The sequence below is a fragment of the Schistocerca nitens genome, chromosome 1, assembly GCF_023898315.1.
Source record: "Schistocerca nitens isolate TAMUIC-IGC-003100 chromosome 1, iqSchNite1.1, whole genome shotgun sequence".
Classification (NCBI taxonomy): Eukaryota; Metazoa; Arthropoda; class Insecta; order Orthoptera; family Acrididae; genus Schistocerca; species Schistocerca nitens.
In genome coordinates, this window is record NC_064614.1 from 408980765 (window position 1) to 409001098 (window position 20334).

The window sequence follows — 20334 nt, forward strand, 5'->3', positions numbered from 1 at the left end:
CACAGTACATCGATGTTGTCGCCAGTGGTCGGCGGAAGGTGCACGTGCCCGTCGACCTGGGACCGGACCGCAGCGACGCACGGATGCACGCCAAGACCGTAGGATCCTACGCAGTGCCGTAGGGGACCGCACCGCCACTTCCCAGCAAATTAGGGACACTGTTGTTCCTGGGGTATCGGCGAGGACCATTCGCAACCGTCTCCATGAAGCTGGGCTACGGTCCCGCACACCGTTAGGCCGTCTTCCGCTCACGCCCCAACATCGTGCAGCCCGCCTCCAGTGGTGTCGCGACAGGCGTGAATGGAGGGACGAATGGAGACGTGTCGTCTTCAGCGATGAGAGTCGCTTCTGCCTTGGTGCCAATGATGGTCGTATGCGTGTTTGGCGCCGTGCAGGTGAGCGCCACAATCAGGACTGCATACGACCGAGGCACACAGGGCCAACACCCGGCATCATGGTGTGGGGAGCGATCTCCTACACTGGCCGTACACCACTGGTGATCGTCGAGGGGACACTGAATAGTGCACGGTACATCCAAACCGTCATCGAACCCATCGTTCTACCATTCCTAGACCGGCAAGGGAACTTGCTGTTCCAACAGGACAATGCACGTCCGCATGTATCCCGTGCCACCCAACGTGCTCTAGAAGGTGTAAGTCAACTACCCTGGCCAGCAAGATCTCGGATCTGTCCCCCATTGAGCATGTTTGGGACTGGATGAAGCGTCGTCTCACGCGGTCTGCACGTCCAGCACGAACGCTGGTCCAACTGAGGCGCCAGGTGGAAATGGCATGGCAAGCCGTTCCACAGGACTACATCCAGCATCTCTACGATCGTCTCCATGGGAGAATAGCAGCCTGCATTGCTGCGAAAGGTGGATATACACTGTACTAGTGCCGACATTGTGCATGCTCTGTTGCCTGTGTCTATGTGCCTGTGGTTCTGTCAGTGTGATCATGTGATGTATCTGACCCCAGGAATGTGTCAATAAAGTTTCCCCTTCCTGTGACAATGAATTCACGGTGTTCTTATTTCAATTTCCAGGAGTGTAGCTCAAATGGCTCTAAGCACTATGAGGTCATCAGTCCCTAGACTTAGAACTACTTAAACCTAACTAACCGAAGGACTTCACACACATCCATGCCCGAGGAAGGATTCGAACCTGCGACCGTAGAAGCAGCGCGGCTCCGGACTGAAGCGCCTAGAACCGCTCGGTCACAGCGGCCGGGTTAATGTGGTTTCTAGAACAGTTTTTCCTCATACAATGAATGCTTTCACGACCGGATGTTTCAGCTGCTGAGAATTTTTCCGGGTTGTATGGCCGTGGTCCATGGAACTCTTCAATCCCTGACGTTTCGTCCAAGGCTACGTTGGACATATTCGGATGTGCTCCTGGTTGTACTCAGTCCGAAGATGTCCAACTTAGCCTTGGACGAAACGTCAGGGATTGAAGAGTTCCATGGACCACGGCCATACAACCCGGAAAAATTCTCAGCAGATTTTCCTCATATGGTATTACCTCTCAGGACATTTAAAGGCTCTTGACATTATTGTTTGTCACCTACATAGGTCATCCGTCGGAACACGCTTGGCAAATAAACTATTTTTACGACTGAATTAGAAAAAAGACTTACGACGATGGAATTACCCGTATGGGACGGAAATAGGTACAGCAGATGTGATGTATATGTACGGACAAACCGATGATTACAGTTTCAGAAAAAATGGATGATTCATTCATGAGAAGGAGTTTCACAAATTGAACACGTCAATAAAACGTTAGTCAGCCTCGGCCCTTATGCAAGCAGTTATTCGGCTTGGCATTGATTCAGAGAGTGGTTCAGTGTCCTGGTGGGCACTGTGCCAAATTCTGTCCAACTGGCGCATTAGACTGTCAAAATCCCGAGCCTGATGGAGGGCCCTGCCCTTTATGTGGCAAAAGTTCTCATTTGGAGAGAGATCGGGTGACGTTGCTGTCCAAAGTAGGATTTGGCAACCACGAAGACAAGAAGTAGAAACTCACGCCGTGTCCGGACGGGCATTATCTTGCTGAAATGTAAGCCCAGAATGGCTTGTCGTGAAGGGCAATAAAACGGGGCGTAGAATATCGTCGACGAACTGCTGTGCTGTAAGGCTGCCGCGGATGACCACCAAAGGAAAACCGTTATGAAAAGGAACGGCACTCCAGACCACTACTCCTGGTTGTCGGGCCATATGTGGGCCGACAGTCAGGTGGTATCCCATAGCTCTCCGGGGCGTCTCCAGATATGTCTTCGCTGGTCTCTATTCGAAGTGGGACTCATCACTGTAGACATTTATACTCCAGTCAATGAGAGTCCAGGCCGAATGTGCCCTAAGTCACTGCAAACAGGTTTGTTGGTGTACGAAGGCCAATGGTAGGCAGCGCAAGTGGCGCCATGAGGTCTGCCCCTTTTTGTCCTTGTAGTCACTGAAGTACCAGTTGCACGTCGGATCGATGCGAATGATGAATATGGGTCTCTGAGTGCCTCTCTGACCATTGCTCGGTCCTCACGTTCTTGTCGTCTTTCTAGGTCGACTGCTTCCTTCTTGACGCCGTGTTCGGCCGTGGTTCACCCATTCCTGCGATTTTCCGTTTACTCCAACCGGCTTCTTTGAGCCCAATTGCACGTCCTCTCTCAAATGCTGATATCTGCGTATATTCCTGTCTGCGAGGCACATAGTTACTCTCCGACTGAGAACAGAATGAATTTCGCCAATACTTTTTACCCTTGTACAACATGTCCCCTGTTTACCATCCTTGCCAGCTGCGCTGTGAAGCTGCGTCGCAGCTTCACACATTCATCCATTTTGCATTTTCCGTCGATGGTTCCAAATGGCTCTGAGCACTATGGGACTTAACATCTGTGGTCATCAGTCCCCTAGAACTTAGAACTACTTAAACCTAACTAACCTAAGGACATCACACACATCCATGCCCGAGGCAGGATTCGAACCTGCGACCGTAGCAGTCGCGCGGTTCCGGACTGAGCGCCTAGAACCGCGAGACCACCGCGGCCGGCTTTCCGTCGATATCTGTTGCCTTATCAGTTTGTGTCCAATTAGCATAACTGTCTCGTAGTACATCGTATTTTTTTCGCAGAGTGTATTTAACTAAGTTTTATCTTTCAAGATGAGTAAAAGAACTTTGAAAGCCGGCCGCTGTGGCCGAGCGGTTCTAGGCGCTTCAGTCCGGAACCGCGCTGCTGCTACGGTCGCAGGTTGGAATCCTGCCTCGGGCACGGATGCGTGTTAGGTTCAAGTAGTTCTAAGTCTAGGGGACTGATGACCTCAGATGTTAAGTCCCATTGTGCTTAGAGCCATTTGAACCATCTGAACTCTGAAGACGTAGATGTTAATGTTTCTCTGCAGTAACCGTGATCTCACAGCAGGAATGGTAGGTATTCGAAGGTGGCATTTTACGGGTCACAAGGACACTTGCTGAGCTACCACTGGTGAGAGAAAGGTGTTCAGCGCGATTTTGTAGAGAGATGGAAAACTATTTTCTGCTTTCCACCATCCCGCCGATAGCACTCAAGCTTGCGTGGCTTATACCAGAACACCGCTCAAGTCTGTGGGACACGTATCAGGCAAGGTCAATTGCCGACACTGAGCGTTTTTAAAGATGGGGGTGGTGCAGGTGGTCACAGACTACTTGAGTTTGCACAGGAGTGTACAGCAACCGCTGCAAAATCTTGACTAGCAGCCTGCTGAAGAAAGAGGCCTAGTATATCGTGGAAAACTAGTGGGAAAACTCTTAGAAATGATTTTTCCTAGTGGAATCTTCGAATATCCATCAGCTCCCTTCTGCCATGCGGAGCGTAAGAATAAAAGTGGACCAGTAACTTCTCTCCAAGAGGCGTATGGTGCTGTTTTCCGCATATCTTGTTCCTGATTGTAATAGACAGAAAATGCAATTATGATGTAATGGAAGCCGACTCTGCCTAGTTCTTCACAATTGTTTGCAGGCTACAGAGGTGGATGTGGACTATTGAAAGACGGTTCGAGACGTCGGATAGCGTTCGGCAGTTTTCGACAACAATCGGCAGCGGCCGTGCGCCTTCGTGCACCGTGAGAGCAAGATCGATGTTGGCAGGGCAGTCCGCGTGGCGGCGCTGGGGTCGGGGCCTGCGAGTCAGCCGAGCTAACGGACTCCAGCTGAAGAGTGAGCGCCAGCAGCAGCAAGAGCGGCACCACCACTGCCAGACACTGCCGACATGGACCGCCGGCCAATCATCGCCTTGCTCCTGCTGGTCGTCTGCGTGCACTCAGGTAAACCCCACGCAGCTCCCCAGCTTTTGCAGAATGCCGAGTCCCTGTCATAGGCGGGAACCCGCCCACTGCATCGCTTGTTATGAGGGCACAGCTTAGGTAACACTTCGCGTTCTTTTGAGAACAGCATAGAATTGTAGACAGCAGTCCGATGTTCATGACTTGGGGACGTTTTAATTTGTCGCACTGTATTAGCGACTATCAATTACACTTGCCTGTGTATGCACAATTTAATGAATTCTACCCCAGGCTCTATGATAAAACTAAAAAGTACTTAGCGCACAGCCCAACTTGAAAAATATTCGACATGCATGACAGTAGGAGTGGCAGTATCTCGATTATGTAACGTGTGACTGGAACACGAAACTAAGATATTAACACAGGATAAAAAATTTACACAATACGCGTGACGGGTAGTTTTCTGCATTTACGTCGACATGACTTTGGAATGATGGCAGTGGCCGAGTTTGTAGCAAAATCGCTGCAAATGTAGGTATAGAACCACTTATCGCCAACAATTCGTTGCTTAAATCCATAGATGTGTGTCGATAGAGCAATAATTATCTTATTTCAGTCAGCAATAATAAACAGCTGATTTATCTACAAATCAATGACTTACTTTGCTGAGCGCATGATCTTGGAAAGAGACTATGCGACAACACGTACTGAAAAGAGGAAGTAAGAAATTTTGACGTCTTTCTTTAGTTTTTCACATTCTTCAAAAAAGTGTTTTATTTACAATGTTTTAGTTGACCATGGTTTTCCGCACAGTATTAAGCACTGTTGAAGAGATTTTCGTTTCTTAATTTTTCTGAACTGAATTAAAATGCACATACCAAATTTCTGAGTTATCGATCAATTTTCAAGTGAAAGAACAATAAAAATTGTATTCCTCGATATGCCACCTACTGCCCTGCATAACTCATTCGTAAGAAGTCGTCAGTTTTGCACGTATTCCCCGGAAAAGGTGGCTTTCAACGCTCTTCTCTGCCTGAGTGATAAGGTGACGTTACTTTAATGTTAAAATTTACTGTTCTCGATGTATACATAGTCTATGAGACTGGCAGAAAGCTCTTTCCGAGAAACACTTTTTAAAGCCTCTGGCAAGAATCGGTCTGCGCTTTTTCTCAGCTCGTGTGAAGTTAGATACCAAGGTGAATGTAAGTACGTCTCTTCTTTTACATGTATGTGTGGTAACTTTTAATTTTAAAATAAGTATTTGGAAAAAAAATGAATTGACTAGACGATAGGAGGTTACTTTCCGGTAATGTCACTGGCATCAAAGCACAGTTTGAGTGCTCAGGTTTATGGAAGTACTTCGATAAATGCTAACCAATTGTCGACTACTCTGAGCTCTAACCGTACACGGCGTTTAAAACGACGATTAGAAACGAATTTCACTGTTGTCTGCACATGTATTTTGTCGACCTGTTCATTCTCTGTCTGAACACCCACCGTCTTTCTATTGCCCTCTGGTTGTGGGCATCTTCTACCTTCCACCTGATATAAAGACTTTAGCTCTCGTGTCCAAGAGATATTATATACTGCACCGAACACTTATACTTCAGATGTCCGACAAATAGCAGCAAGTGAACGAAATTTAAAGACCAGAATGAGCAAATACTCACTACAGTTTCTAACGTTCTATACGCCAAAACTGTACCACAATAAACTTCAGTCTACGCCAAAGACAATATCGAGGCGTGGGCGCACCTATGCGATTTGAATACTGCTCATCCCGCTGTAAAAGCCACATTTTTCAAATCTTTAAATAGCACCTCAATTGTCCATATAGGCCTGAGAAAACTGTTTCAGTCCTAATGATAAAAAAAAAAAGAATATGGTAGAACGAGGGATCGAAACTGTGTCCCCCATGTGCCAATGAGGCACGCCTGCCAACAGAAAGAAAAACTGTTCAACTAATTACCTGCCCGGCGAGGCAGAGGACCTCAAGTGATAATAGTCGCTGAAGGTCTGATATATCCTTAATAGTTTTCGATGGCACGGCTTATTTACGTAATTTTATCTGGATGATGGATTTCCTCAGAAAATAAACTAGAGTTTGATATTCTTGTGGAAAACCTGACCTAGAAAGCAAACTATTCCCCTGTGGCCTTTACCAAGGAGAGTTCTGTTCTCTTTGCTATCTTCAAATCAATATGCGGAATGTATGGGTAGATGTAGATTTATTTTCAAGACGACTCGTTAATTGTCTTTAAAAAACCAATTCTTCATAATTTTCTTAAAGAAACGGACGTTTCTAATTTAATACATTATGTAGCGATTGTTCATTTTTCGTGGTCATATATTACTTCAATCAATTCTCATTACCAATCAGTACTAGCTGTAAAATATTCAATAGGGACGCTCTTATAAATTTTCGATTCAATTGTTTGTCGTTTGACTACGATGTCTTTCCTTCCTTCTACACGGAAATCAATATATACTCCCGTTATAGATGATAAGAAATGTTTCTGACATGAAGAAGGAAAATTACTGGCCATTATGAACTTTATTAACCACACCGAGCCTCTACACCGAATTCAGGTCTTACTCGAAGCCACATCAGACGATAGAAAGCCTATCGCGAAATTAAACTCGAAGCTCAGCTGGAGATCCTAGCTCAGTGGTCACAAAATTCTTCGCTCCTGATGAATCGAATGTTCGGTACTGAGTAACTGATAAATGTTAAAGGACTGGGCGCCGTCTCTTATTACTTAAATATATTTAAGCACATCTGTGCCTTGATCAGTTGGTCCTTATTTTTTCGTAGACGAGCAAATGTAAAATTTTTCACGGTGACCGTGGCGACTGAAAAATTCGGTCAAAGCATTTAGTTGTGCCTACTGTGGTATTTTTTACCTTAGTTACTAGTCGCTTAGGCTTCCTAGAGCCTTTTTGCATGATTTCACAACATCTACAAACCCAAAACTACGAGAATGAGTACCTTCAACCAAACAGTCTGTCCGGAGACACAGTAACAGGAAAATTTCACGTACATCGTTCACAGATTTTACAAAACACTCATAAGCAAACAAAACTTCACACAACAAATATAATAAAACAAATAACCATAGAAAATGAATATAACACACACTTGATAAAAAAACTCAGTCCTTAAGTACGTAATATATATGGAAGGAAGTCACCATGCACATATAAACTTTAAACAACAACCCATGAAAACCTAAGACATAGGCAATAACAACGCACAGGTACAACAGAACAGGACTTCCGTATAGAGCAAAATAATACACAGGCACCTACAGTAACAAAATAGTGCTACTGCTAAGATATAAAAGAAAAGGGAACTAAGACTGCAGAGAGGATACCGCGCAAACATCACGACACAGAAAAAACGCAGACCCCGTGACACATCCACACACAAATTCAGCAATTCAGACATTTATCCACTCAGATGCCACTCTTGTCAGTCCATTTATGTAGATCGGATATCCAGGAACTCATTATCAGAGCCCGGAAAAACACCATCTCCTGCCCCATATTTGCTAATCACTTAAGTGGTCACAGCCACTTGACCCGCAATGTTATAAGTTGCCTTCAAAACCACGTGTGAGGGTTTCATATGCTCTCGCTCTCTACGTGCAAAGTATTAGTCCTACAGAAAAAATGAACATCACCTTTTTGGTAGTAAATCTGATGTAGTTAAATTTTGAACCGGGATACATTTTCGCTAGAGGCCGTACTCTTCAGACACAGCCCCATTCTCACAATCAGCCCCCACCGGTCAGGCCTGCTAGATGTTGTTCATGGTACGCGCTCCTACCACTGTACAAAAACTGGCGACTGCACAAGTTATTTCCCATATTCGATCGTGTTTGGTCTTATTGACCGGCCTTATTACGCCACCGGTTTAGTAGAGCACTTACAAATTGTAAGGCTGACATTTATGTAAATTTTACCCAATAATTTTGTGAATTTTAACAGCAGAAAATAACCAATTATATCATTGAACTCGTCAGGCCTTCTGACTGCGAAACTACTGTACTTGTAAGGGCTACGTTTGGATCGAACTGTCAACATAATTAGTTTTAACGTAATGTTTAAAAAATTCGTTTTTCTTTCATTACCTTCACGGCCACCTTTCAATTAATAATGTTAACGAAATAGTCGGTGGCGTAATAGCCGATTCGATACGGACCAAAAAAGATTGAATATCGGGAATAGTTCGTGTAGTCGCGAATATTTGTACAGTGTAGGAGAAAGTACCACAAACAGTATACTAGAAATCCTCACTGGTGAGGAATGGGGGTAGGAGTTGAGGTGCGTTCGAAAGTAACTTTTATAGATTTTTCTTGAACAACTCTAAAACCACGGCCTCTAGCGAAAATGTATCCAGTACAAAATTTAACTAAATTAAATTTTGTACAAAAAAAGGTCCTTTTCATTTTTTTATTCACCTAATAGTTAGCGCGTAGTGAGCGAGAGAACACTATAATCTCGAATGTGGTTTCTGAAGGCCAGAAATAACATTGCGGGTTGCATAAAACGACAGCGGTAGGGGCAGCTGAATCTCACTGTTTATACGGAGAGAGAGAGAGAGGACTAAAAATAAATACACTCACAGGCTATTCCAAAAACTTATCACTGACAAATACTACGACATACACCGAGCAGTAACACAGTAACAGCAGGGATGCTATTTTAAGTTATTAATACATATCACTCTATAAATTGTACATAATTCAATACATTGAAAGAATTATACAGACAAGACAATACAGACAGACCGAAATGCTAACATATACTATCCAATATTCAGCTTCATTTATTGTATGTTTCTATAAATTATTCTAGCATGTCCACTTTTCTAAGAAAGCTAATAACTAATTATATTCCGGTTGTATTCTCTGCGATCTTTAATTGTTCTTCCTTCGGATTATGCAGTATAGTGGCTGACCTAAGAACCTGTACCTAATGCTATTTAGAGGCTGACCTCCCGCTTCCGCACGTCTGTAGTCTTAACTAGCAAGTGATGCAAAGAAATCTTAGCATCTTGTGGTGTTGCTGACCACTCCAATACCATATGATCAAATATGTCCAAATACTATTTCATCCTCGAACAAGGTCCCACATTAAGTTTTGCAACAGTGAAGCTGGAATTTTTTTTCATTCTTCTTCATGTCTGCTGTAAAACTGTCGCTGACTTCTGGAGAGAATTACGACGCTCTAGTCTTACGTAACGGTTTTATATGAGGCTGACGTCTGGCACTGGAGCACGCTAGTCCAGCAAATCTGCTTTTCTTCTAGCCATGAGGTAGTGTGCCCTGCTATGGGACAACAGCATTATCACATAGACATGGATTCCAAACTGTTAGCGCAGCTCGGAAAGGTGTTGTTGTCTAAAAAGTTTTCTAATTTTTCCCTCTGCAAAACTAGTGCTCCGTTCTGGAATCAGGAAGGCAAACACCGCACTGTCTTGCCAACCCTCCGCTACAACGCTCATCTAGGATGAGTAGCATTCGCCAGACACCCACCACTTTCGCACATGTCCATCTGAGAGGCACATCACGATCTGTGGCCAGTCGTTGCACAAAAGCTTCTTCCACTTGTCAGCAGATCAGTGGGATCGTTGTGTAAGTACTCTAAGATACGTAGCGTTTTCTTCGAATGCTCATTTGCAGAGCGGTTTCAAAGAAATCGTCAAGCATCGAGCGCTATTGCCACTCCACATATCGTTTCCTCACTGGTCTCTGTACCTGAACCGCAACCGAAAACCTCTTCAGTAGTTGACAAGGATGTCTGACGAGTGATTCGTGTCCACATATCGTCTTCTCACTAGTCTCTATACCTGAACTACAACGGAAACCCTCTTCAATAATTGGCAAGGTTGTCTGACGAGTGATTCGGGTATTTTACGTTAGGGTTTGACGGTTTACGGCAGCTAATTTCTTTGACCTACCAGAGCAGTAATCGTGTTTGGTATTTCTCTTACGTCTACGCTGGTCAATAACATCGCTTTGAGTGGATTTGGGCACAAATAACTCCAGCGAAACATCGAAAACTGAGTGTGGAAACTTGTGGACCCCTCAGTGATATCGATCTGGAACTGACTTAGCTGCAACCGTTCACTCATTCTGACAGGAGACACGTATATGGCGCTAAAATGTTATGTCTGCAGGCGTCATACCTTCGGGCGCGTTTCCTGACCACACCCGAAGAGCGCTCAGTGAAGTGGCAGGCTACTTTCGGCCACGTACAGCATCTAACGCGCCGATAATGATGATGTTGGGTTTGTGGGGCACTCAACTGTGCGGTCATCAGCGCCCGTACAAAATCCCAATTTGTACTCAGTCCGATCACGAATGACGGCACAAACACCCAGTCTCCGGGAAAAGAAAATCCCCAACCCGGTCGGGAATCGAATCCGGGACCCCTTGATCCAGAGGCAGTAATACTAGCCGCTAGACCACGAGCTGCGGTCCTAACGCGCCGATGTTCCAGTTTGTGTATTTGCATAGGTGTCCAGCGGCACATAAAGGTAGTGAATTTTGGAACTTGTGTAGATGTCGGAGATCGATGCAGGACTCTTAAGCATCCCCCCTTAACAGAGACCGCAATAATGCATCCCTTTACGAACACCTGAGGTCTTAGCTGCTGCCTTACGAACGCCGACAACGGGCCGTGACAGCTCAGGCGAAGAATAGTAGGGTAGCAAAGTGTTTTAGCTTTTCTTTTCCTATTACATTTTTGCCGATGAAACCATCCTAGCATGCCCCTTAAGTGATTTAGGAAAATCTCAAAAACCGCCTTCGGGTGATCGGACGAGAATTTAAATCTGTTGACTGTAAAATTTATTTCACTCAATACTCACTTAGATTGATTAATAGCTATACCGATTTCGATTGACTAATCATTACCAATAGCCTATAAATAATCTTGGTCGATAGCTGCGTCAGAGATATTGTATTGGCTATTGGTAATGACTTGTCAGTAGAAAATGGAATACCCATTAAATAATGTATGTGAGCAATGTGGTGGGAGGGCCCTCTACCAATAACAAGGAAAACATCAACGAATTCCATTCCTTTTCTCCTGAATAGTAGCCGAGTGCCTCAAGTATTGTGGCAACAGTAATCTTTCAGACCGCATGATCGCAGCTACTTGTATACGGTGCACAACATGCGAGATGGGTTCATAACCTCAGTCAAGTGGCGTTCTGCTTATTCCTTCGAATATCTCATTCTCAAGAAACAATGTCTTGTTTCACGTCATTCAGTACCAACAGCCAGAAGTAAACCAAACACACCAGATATTCTGAATATCTAGAGATGGACTCCATTGGCATACTTGTTATAACTCTTCGTCCCTCTTCAGCGTTTATTCAGAATACGTGTTGCACTTTATTCTATATACCACCTCGTCAATTCTCTTCGTTTCTAGACAGAAATTTACTTCACGGAGGAAAAAGGTTAGGGCGTATATTACAAGAAACACATAGTTATATCGCCCTGTAGCGACCGTAGTTGCTAACCTGCAAGTTAGCGTGCCACGTAAACAGTTGTTTAATATCGTATTAATGGTTTTGTTAGAGTAGTCCATTAACCATCTAATAAAAAAGATAAAAGAAATTTCAGCGCAGTGTGAATTGTAGGATCTGAAATGTTATTGCAGTTAACGGAATTTCAATGAAAACTTTTCATGGACTGGTAGATAAAAATTACAAAAGACCAGAAAAATCGTCAGGAAAAAACATAAAATATTTACTAGACGCGAGTGGTGGTGCTCCTGTCAATGTTTTGTGACTAACATATCTACTCCACTAACAAACGTGGGAATTTCGTGATGTGATGTCAATTTGCTATGTACCTCTCAAAAACTGCTATTGCTTTCATCTCCAAATCGCGATAGTGGAGATTGCCAATGATTACCAACGCACTTAGTTAGAACCACCACGGCAACCATTCGTCTGGTGTGGCACGGCAGTGTGTACGTGGAAACACAGCACTTGCCTAGTTTCAACTTCCTTTTAACCAAACAGGTCTAACAATACGATCGTTACGTAAGTCATTTACAGTTCAAGACAATGTTTGGTTGATTTGGGGGAGGGGACCAAACAGCGAGCTCATCGGTCCCATCGAATTAGGGAAGGATGGGGAACGAAGTCGGCCGTGCCCTTTCAAGGGAACCATCCCGGCATTTGCCTAAAGTGATTACGGAAATCACTGAAAACCTAAATCAGAATGGCCGGAAGTGGGTTTGAACCGTCGTCTCGAATGCGAGTCCAGTGTGCTAACCACTGCACCACCTCGATTGGTATGCATTTTGGACAATCACACGTTTCCTGGGGAGCCAGACAAAAGTCTTGATGAATTGTCGGTGACAGTGGCCAATTGTTGCAGCACTCTGAACAGAAACTAATGCCCGATAGTTTTGTGGGCCAAAACTGCTATTACACGTTTAAAGCTGTTAATGCATTACAAAACATATCAGCGAGACAACTCCAAACCGCGTAACAGAAAGTCCTCGATTTGGCAGCGTCTTCACACTCCCATTAAGTGCCAATGAACTACTTATCGAAGCAGCCTACGAGAAAAACTCGTCAAACGTACATACTTAATTCAACAATGCCTTTAAATATTGAATGTGAGCTATTGATTTGTTTGTAATGGAGTGGAACTTCAGTTGTCTATTTAAACCGTGAGTTATCTTTAGTGTTATCAATTGGGTATTTTTCACCCCTTTCAAAAATTCCCTTTTTTGTCATCGGTCTTCTGACTGCTTTGAAGCGGCCCGCCACGAAATCCCCTCCTGTGCCCACGTCTTCCTTGCAGAATAGCACTCGCACGGAAATTCCTGCATTATTTGTTGGATGCATTCCAATCTCCAACAGTTTTCCCTTCTACAGCTCTCTCAGATATCATGGACGGCCTTCCTTAACACATCTCCCATCGTCCTGTCCATTCTCGTAACTGTTTTGCACTTGTTCCTGTCCTCGCCGATTCTGCGGGGAACCTCCTCACTCCTCACCTTATTAGTCCACGTAATTTTCAACATCCTTCTATAGCACCACATCTCAAACACTTCGATTGCCTTCTTTTTCAGATTTTCTCACAGTTCGAGACCCACTTCCATACAAGGTGTAACATAATGACATTTTAACAATTTGGGAGATCAAGGGTGAAATTTTGAACATTTTGATATAATGAACATATAGCCGGAAATGTGAAATAAAGTTTCTGCAGCATTGTGTACTTTCTACGCATTCAGTAGCTAAATAAAACACCAGAATACCGCTGTTTGGAAAACGTTTATTGACAGTAGAGTACAATGAAATACTGTAAACTGAATCTGCAGCTTCACTGATGTAGAGTAAATATTCAATGTGGCGACCATCGGCTTTGTTACATAATGTGCAACGACGAAACATGTTACGTCTGATTCTCCGTAAAATTTCGCGCCTCCCTCTGATTGCATCAGCTGTTGAAAAGATGTGCTCAGTAAACTCAGGGACTGTACTACAGGTGCTGAGTACGCAAGGGACTGCACGAAACCCCAGAGGAAAAAGTCAAGGGAAGCGCGCAGGCCAAGGGACTGGACACCCTCTTCCAATTAGTCTCTGCCCGAAGTTGTCTGTGAGATATGACGTGGCCCGACGATCCAACTGCTCTGGAGCACCGACGTTCTCAAACCACAAGCGAGTGCTCAGTTGCAAGTGAGCGTTCCCTAGAAGTTCAGGCAAGATATTGTCCAGAAAGTTCAAGTACTATGCACCATTCAAACGTTCTGGTAAGATGTGTGGTCCAATAAGGTGATCTGCAGGAATTCCACCCCAAATGTTCACTGAGGATCTGACCTGGTAACGGCTTGTATAGGCAGTGCGTGGATTTTCAGCCTAATGGTGCGTATTACGACATACTGTCAGTGGAACAGCGACCGATACAGTACTGAAAAAGTTTTTTTAGTCAATTGTTGCAGTTTATTTATTTTACCTACTGGCTACCGGTTTCGGTACGTAGTACCATCCTCAGGCCATCCTGTGATCAAAGATTTCGACAGCATCAGTACAATAATGCCAGAGCAATTTACAAAATAGTATCCTCTATGACAGCAAACGTATGGCACACAGTGCACCTTAAAATACAGGGTGGCACACGAAATATGTTACCAATTGTTTCTTTCACAATTTATGACGCACATTAGCTATCCCGCTGGGATCTCTACAGCAGTACCAGTAGAGCTTGGAAAAACAAATGAGTTACGAAATGACGTGTAATTCACGATACTGCCGCTAGGAGACTAGTAAGCAGCAATGGCTATTAATGGAAGACTGACGACACAGCAACGATCGGCAATTGTGTTACTTTGTTACTTTTTCATGAAACGAAAAGTCTTGCTGTGACTCAGAGGCGTTTTCGACAACAGTTTAACACACGATGGGTCCCTTGCAAGAAGACCATCCACAGGTTGTAAGATAAATTTGTACAGGAAGGAACAGTATTGGAAGCGAAGCGACCTCGGCCTAAACCTGTTTGTTCGCCGGAGAATACTGAAGTGGTACGAGTTGCTGTACAGAGAAGTCCCGGGAAATCGTGTAGAAAGGCAGCAGTGCAACTGGGAATATCCACACGCTCCGTTCAACGCATTCTTAAAAGTGACCTCCATATGTACGTATACAAGATGATGACCTGTGCACTGAAGCTCACTGATGAACACAAGCAGAAGAGACTACTGTTTGCTCAGTGGGCGGAGGATAGGGAAGAAACTCTCAACGACGTTTGGTTTTCAGACGAGGCGCATTTTCATTTAGACGGTGTGGTTAACAAACAAAATGTACGCTTTTGGGCCACTGAAAACCCACAAGTGCTTTATGAACGACAACATTATGCTCCGAGGATTACAGCGTGGGCAGCAATTTCCAGTCACAGACTTACTGGACCCTTTTTCTTTGAAGAATCTGTGAACAGCGAGCGTTATTTGAGCATGCTTCACAATAGCTTCATTCCACAGCTTCTTGCTACTGCCTTGCCCTTCAACACGCAGTGGTTCATGCAAGATGGAGCAAGGCCACATACTGCAAACACTGTATTGGAGTTTTTACACGAGCATTTCGACATGCGGATCATTTCACTCAGGTTTCCAGGTCGCTTCAATGACGGACAAAATTGGCCCCCCAATAGTTCAGACCTCAATCCATGTGACTTTTTCTTTGGGGGTACCTAAAGGAAAAACTTTTCCCGAAACGTCCACGTGATTTAATGGAGCTCAAAAGACTTATTCTTCAAGCTTGCAGTGAAATTACAGAAGACATGTGCCGTAGGGTAATCACTAACTTCAGTATTCGTATGGAGGAAGTTAGGAAACGAAATGGTGAACATATTGAGCATGTGCTGAGTTAGAACAAATGTCCATGGACGGCTCTTCATTGTAGTATATTTCCTTTCAGATTGTATTTACAATAAAGTTTGTATTCAAAAACAAAATGGTTAACACATTTCGTGCGCCACTCTGCTTATAGGTGGCGTCTTACCCCTGGCACTTAGTCGTTGCGCTAGCTTCCCAAGAAGGTGTAGATGGTTCTCTTTACCTCTTAAAAAATGTCTCGAGTGTGTAATTTAAAATTTACAAATTACGCAACAAAATAGTCCCCACTGTAGTAAAACATTAAAAGCAAAATAGCGAAGTTTACATTGTACCTTTATATGCAGGGTGGAGCAAATAAAAGTGTCCCGATGAGTGGTTACGTTTGGACGTGAATGTATGCATATCACCACACCACGTGACACGCACACTATGTGTACGCCCGCCACGTCATCAACACCGGCTCAGGGCGTAGTGTGGACTGTATTAGTGTGAATGGAGCAGTGCAAAGGGGAAGATGCTGTTTCCAGTGGAGCAGCGGGTGTTGTTGTGGAAAGTTACGTGACAACAAAGTCGTGGAAACGATGTGATCAGTCGTATGTTCAGAAGTTAATGGTGTCAAAGTGCCATGCAACGCAAGTCCGAAAATGGCGTCAGACTGAATTTGTTTTGAACAACTCAGGAAACATTCCGAAACGTGTCTGCACACCAGAAAATGTGGCTGCAGTTCACCAGAAAATGCTTCATAGTCCTACCAAATCAGCTCGACGCTTGTCGCAAGAGACACGTCGATCACGTGGACGAATACTCCACCTGGACCTGCACATGCGTCCCTACCGAGTGTCTGTTGTTCGTGCATTAAAATCAGCAGATGCTCCTGGACACCACTAGTTTTGTGACTGGCTGTTCATTGAGATATGTCTCGGACATGGGTCTTCTCTTTACGTCTGATGAAGCCTGGTTTCACCTGAGTGGTTATGTCGACTCACAGAATCACAGGTTGTGGGCATAGTAGAATGCCCATATTTCCACGAAACACCATTGCATGATCAGAAGTTTGGGGTTTGGTGTGCATTATCTGCACGCCGCATTATTGGTCCCATCTTCTTGCCTCACTTCGGTACGTTACGTTGCCAACATTTTGAAACCATTTTTGTCAGAATTAACGGAGGAGGAAAAGATCTACATCTACCTCCATCAGGATGGAGTACCTGCCCTTACAGCCGGCCAAACCTTCGAGAACATTTACACAAACTTCACGCCTGACAGAGTTGTGAGGAGAGGTCAGTCTGCTCGCGGCCCTAGCTGGCCACCGATGTCATCTGAACTGCTGGTGTGCGATTAGCTTTTGTGGGGAGCCCTCAAGTCTAAGGTGTATCGCAACAGCCCTCGTAGTGTTCAAGAACTGCAGCAGAACCTTTCGGATGTGATTGCAGCAATCCAGCAGTCCAGCTTTGATCATTCAGCCTTCAGCAACTTGCTGACCAGGGCCCAGCATGGTGGCCCCTTTCAACATTTGCTATAGTGAGTTTAGTACTGTATTTCCTTTCCTCTACTCTGTTTCTTGTACCCCGGAACTCTGTTCTCTGGACCACTTTTATTGGCCCCACCCTGTACAATTTGCAGCACCATAAAGCATCGATCTAACCACGAGTCTTTAAAGTAAGCAAGTGTCGTGGTCGTCATAGTTGTATATATTAAAAGTACAAAATTATAGTTATTGGAAAGAAAGTGTAAGACGTAAACTTGGCTTAACAGATTTGCTATTTTGCTTATAATGTTTTATTACAGTGGGGACTATTTTGTTATGTAATTTCTTAATTTTAAATTTTATGCTCGTGACATTTTTTAAGAGCTACAGAAGGCCTGCTGCAAATAGAGGGCACTCTGATCATTGCTTGCGGCAATTTACATCAATTTAAAGCTCAACACTGGCCTTTTTTTTAATAATATTTGACACACCTACTTGGGAAGAGAGAGCGTGACGACTGCGTGCCAGGGGTAAGAGGCTACCAATACATTTTCAGGTGCACTATATACCATACGTCTGCTGTCATAGACAATACTATTTTATAAATCATTCTTGCATTATTGCACTAATGCCATCGCAATTTTTGATCATAGGATGGCCTGAGGATGGTACTGTGTACCGAAACGGTTGCCGGTAGGAAAAATAAATGCACTGTGACTAATCTAAAACAAGCCCGCCCAGTTGGCCGAGCGGTCTAACGCACGGCTTTCCGGGCAGGAAGGAGCGCCTCGTCCCCGGCACGTATCCGCCCGGCGGATTTGTGTCGAGGTCCGGTGAACCGGTCAGTCTGTGGATGGTTTTCAGGCGGTTCTCCAACTGCCCCGGCGAATGCGGGCTCATTTCCCTTATTCCGCCACAGTTACACTATGTCGGCGATTGCTGCGCAAACAAGTTCTCCACGTACGCGTACACCACCATTACTCTACCACGCAATCATAGGGGTTACACTCATCTGGTGTGAGACGTTGCCTGGGGGGTCCACCGGGGGCCGAACCGCACAATAACCCTGGGTTCGGTGTGGGGCGGCGGAGGGGTGAAGTGGACTGCGGTAGTCGTCGTGGGGTTGTGGACCACTGCGGCTGCGACGGGGACGGAGCCTCTCCCCGGTTAACATACAATACAATACATACAATCTAAAACAAACTTTTTCAGTCTAATGGCGGCTGTAGGAACTTTATTTCACATTTCTGGCTATGGGTTCCTTGTATCAAACCTTCAAAATTTCGTGCTCCAAAATCTCCCAATTATTTAAAACGCCATTCCGTTACACCCTGTATACAAACATTCTGAGAAATTTCTTCCTCAAATTAAAGCCGGTGTTTGATATCAGTGTATTTCTTTTGGCCAAGAATACCCTCTTTGATTCTATTCTGCTTTTTATGTCCTCCTTACCACTTCCGTCCCGTGTTGTTTGGTTTCCAATGTAGCAGAATTCCTTCACTTCGTCTACTTCGTGGTTCCTAAATTTTATGTTATCGCTAACCACATTTCTGGTACTCATCATTACTTTATTTTTTCTGCGGTTTACTCTCAGTCCATATTCTGTACTCATTAGACCATTCCATTCAGCAGGTCCTGAAGGTAACAGAAGAGTTACCGGCGAATCTTATCAATGATTTCCTTCCGCCGTGAATTTTAATCTCATTCCTGAAACTTTTTTAGCTACGTCGTTGATTCCTAGGCGTAAGGACTGAACAATAGGGGCGAAGACTACATCCCTGTATTATGCCCTTTCTAAACCAAGCGCTATACTCTTGGTCTTCCATACACTATATGTATTATTACACACACTAAGTGATTCCTGACAGCCCACTGAACGAGCTTCGTGTGACGTGGAACTATGCAGTTGAGAATACGTAAGTTAATGGCAGACAGGATGTTCGCAGCGTAGATATTGTCCATCGGAATGAGTCAACGGAGAGAACTAAGAAACTGAGAAGAGAACGTGACTCGTGGAGCCAACTGGTTCGGACTGTTACTCAGAGTTTTCACAGGGCCAACATGCGTCCACGCTTCTAGTGGAATGGATCGGAATATTCAAGAAACGTCAAAACAAACCTTCGTTCAGAAAGATCAGTATTGAGCTTTAAACAGATGTAAATTGTGACTGACATGGACCTCTAAATCATAAATAGTACCGTGCGAATAATTTGTCAGATACACTTGGCATCTACTGCAGACGACTTTGATTGCAACTGAGGACTGGAGATCAACGATGGTGCAGTCTGCAGAGAGACAAAATGTCTCCGTTTTCATATAGACCTGCTGCGCAGAAGGCAGTGGCCACAAGAAGGAAAGCCAGGAGTGTCTTAGACTGGTGCAAAAAATGCTGACATTGATTTGTTGGGCAGTGGAAGGAGGCCTCATGGAGGAGTGAGTCACAGAAGATGACGTGGAATCCAGGCTGGCTTGTGTGGGCGTGGCAGGCGTCTGGCGGACTGTTTGCACCAGAGCTTGCTTCTGCGGCGGTGAAATTAGGTGGAAGTGGTGATATGGTGAAGGGCTCTCTTTCCTGATAATAGCTACAGTTATTACTTTTGGTTAATGATTAATATTGAATAGTTGCAGTAAAGTGAAAAAGCTACTAAACCCTTCTTGCCTAACCGTATAATGTGTACTAGTCTTCGTTATCATTAAAGTTGGGAAAAGAGTGAGACACATATTCATGCGTAGTTTTCAGTGACTTTACGTGATTGTTGCAACAACTCAGCTGTGTTCTCGCAGTCCAATTTGTACTCCACTTCTTCACACTGTAGTCCGGTTGAGTAAGATACACGCGCTGAATGTGGGAAGACGAAACAAAAACGCGGCTGTGCTTTGTGTTCTTTCCATTACTCCGGCCCTTTGTAGCACAGATCGCGGCTCACATTGAAATAATGCCGTTCGCGGACATTTTGTGTGCTGCCTCTTTGCACAGTTGTCCAGAATGAGAGCTGCAGAATCGGCTCTCCTGTTAGTACTTCCCGTTATTTACACGAGAATGACTAATGCATTTCACAATCTTCTAGGTACTAGTTATTGTCAGTTCTAGCGACTGAAAAAATTTTCAGATCATGTCGTTAAGGCAAAGGGAGAAAGTACAAAATACGATTATAGTGTCTATGACATTTAGTTCAACTCGATATTAATAACGAAGGTGATGAGTTATGCGAACGTGAACCACCATGGTAAAATTCCAGCAGTGAATTAAC

At 44.4% G+C, this 20334-nt stretch overlaps 1 protein-coding gene across 1 annotated transcript in view; it reads left to right on the top strand.

Annotated features, from left to right (window-relative positions):
* The first annotated feature begins 4147 nt into the window (after positions 1-4147).
* Positions 4148-20334, top strand: part of LOC126249742 (uncharacterized) — a 415388-nt gene continuing 399201 nt past the window's right edge. Inside the window, exon 1 of the mRNA XM_049951424.1 lies at positions 4148-4290. Within this exon, the coding sequence (XP_049807381.1) occupies positions 4236-4290 (55 nt within the window). The 5' untranslated portion in view covers positions 4148-4235. The remainder of the gene's footprint in view (positions 4291-20334) is intronic.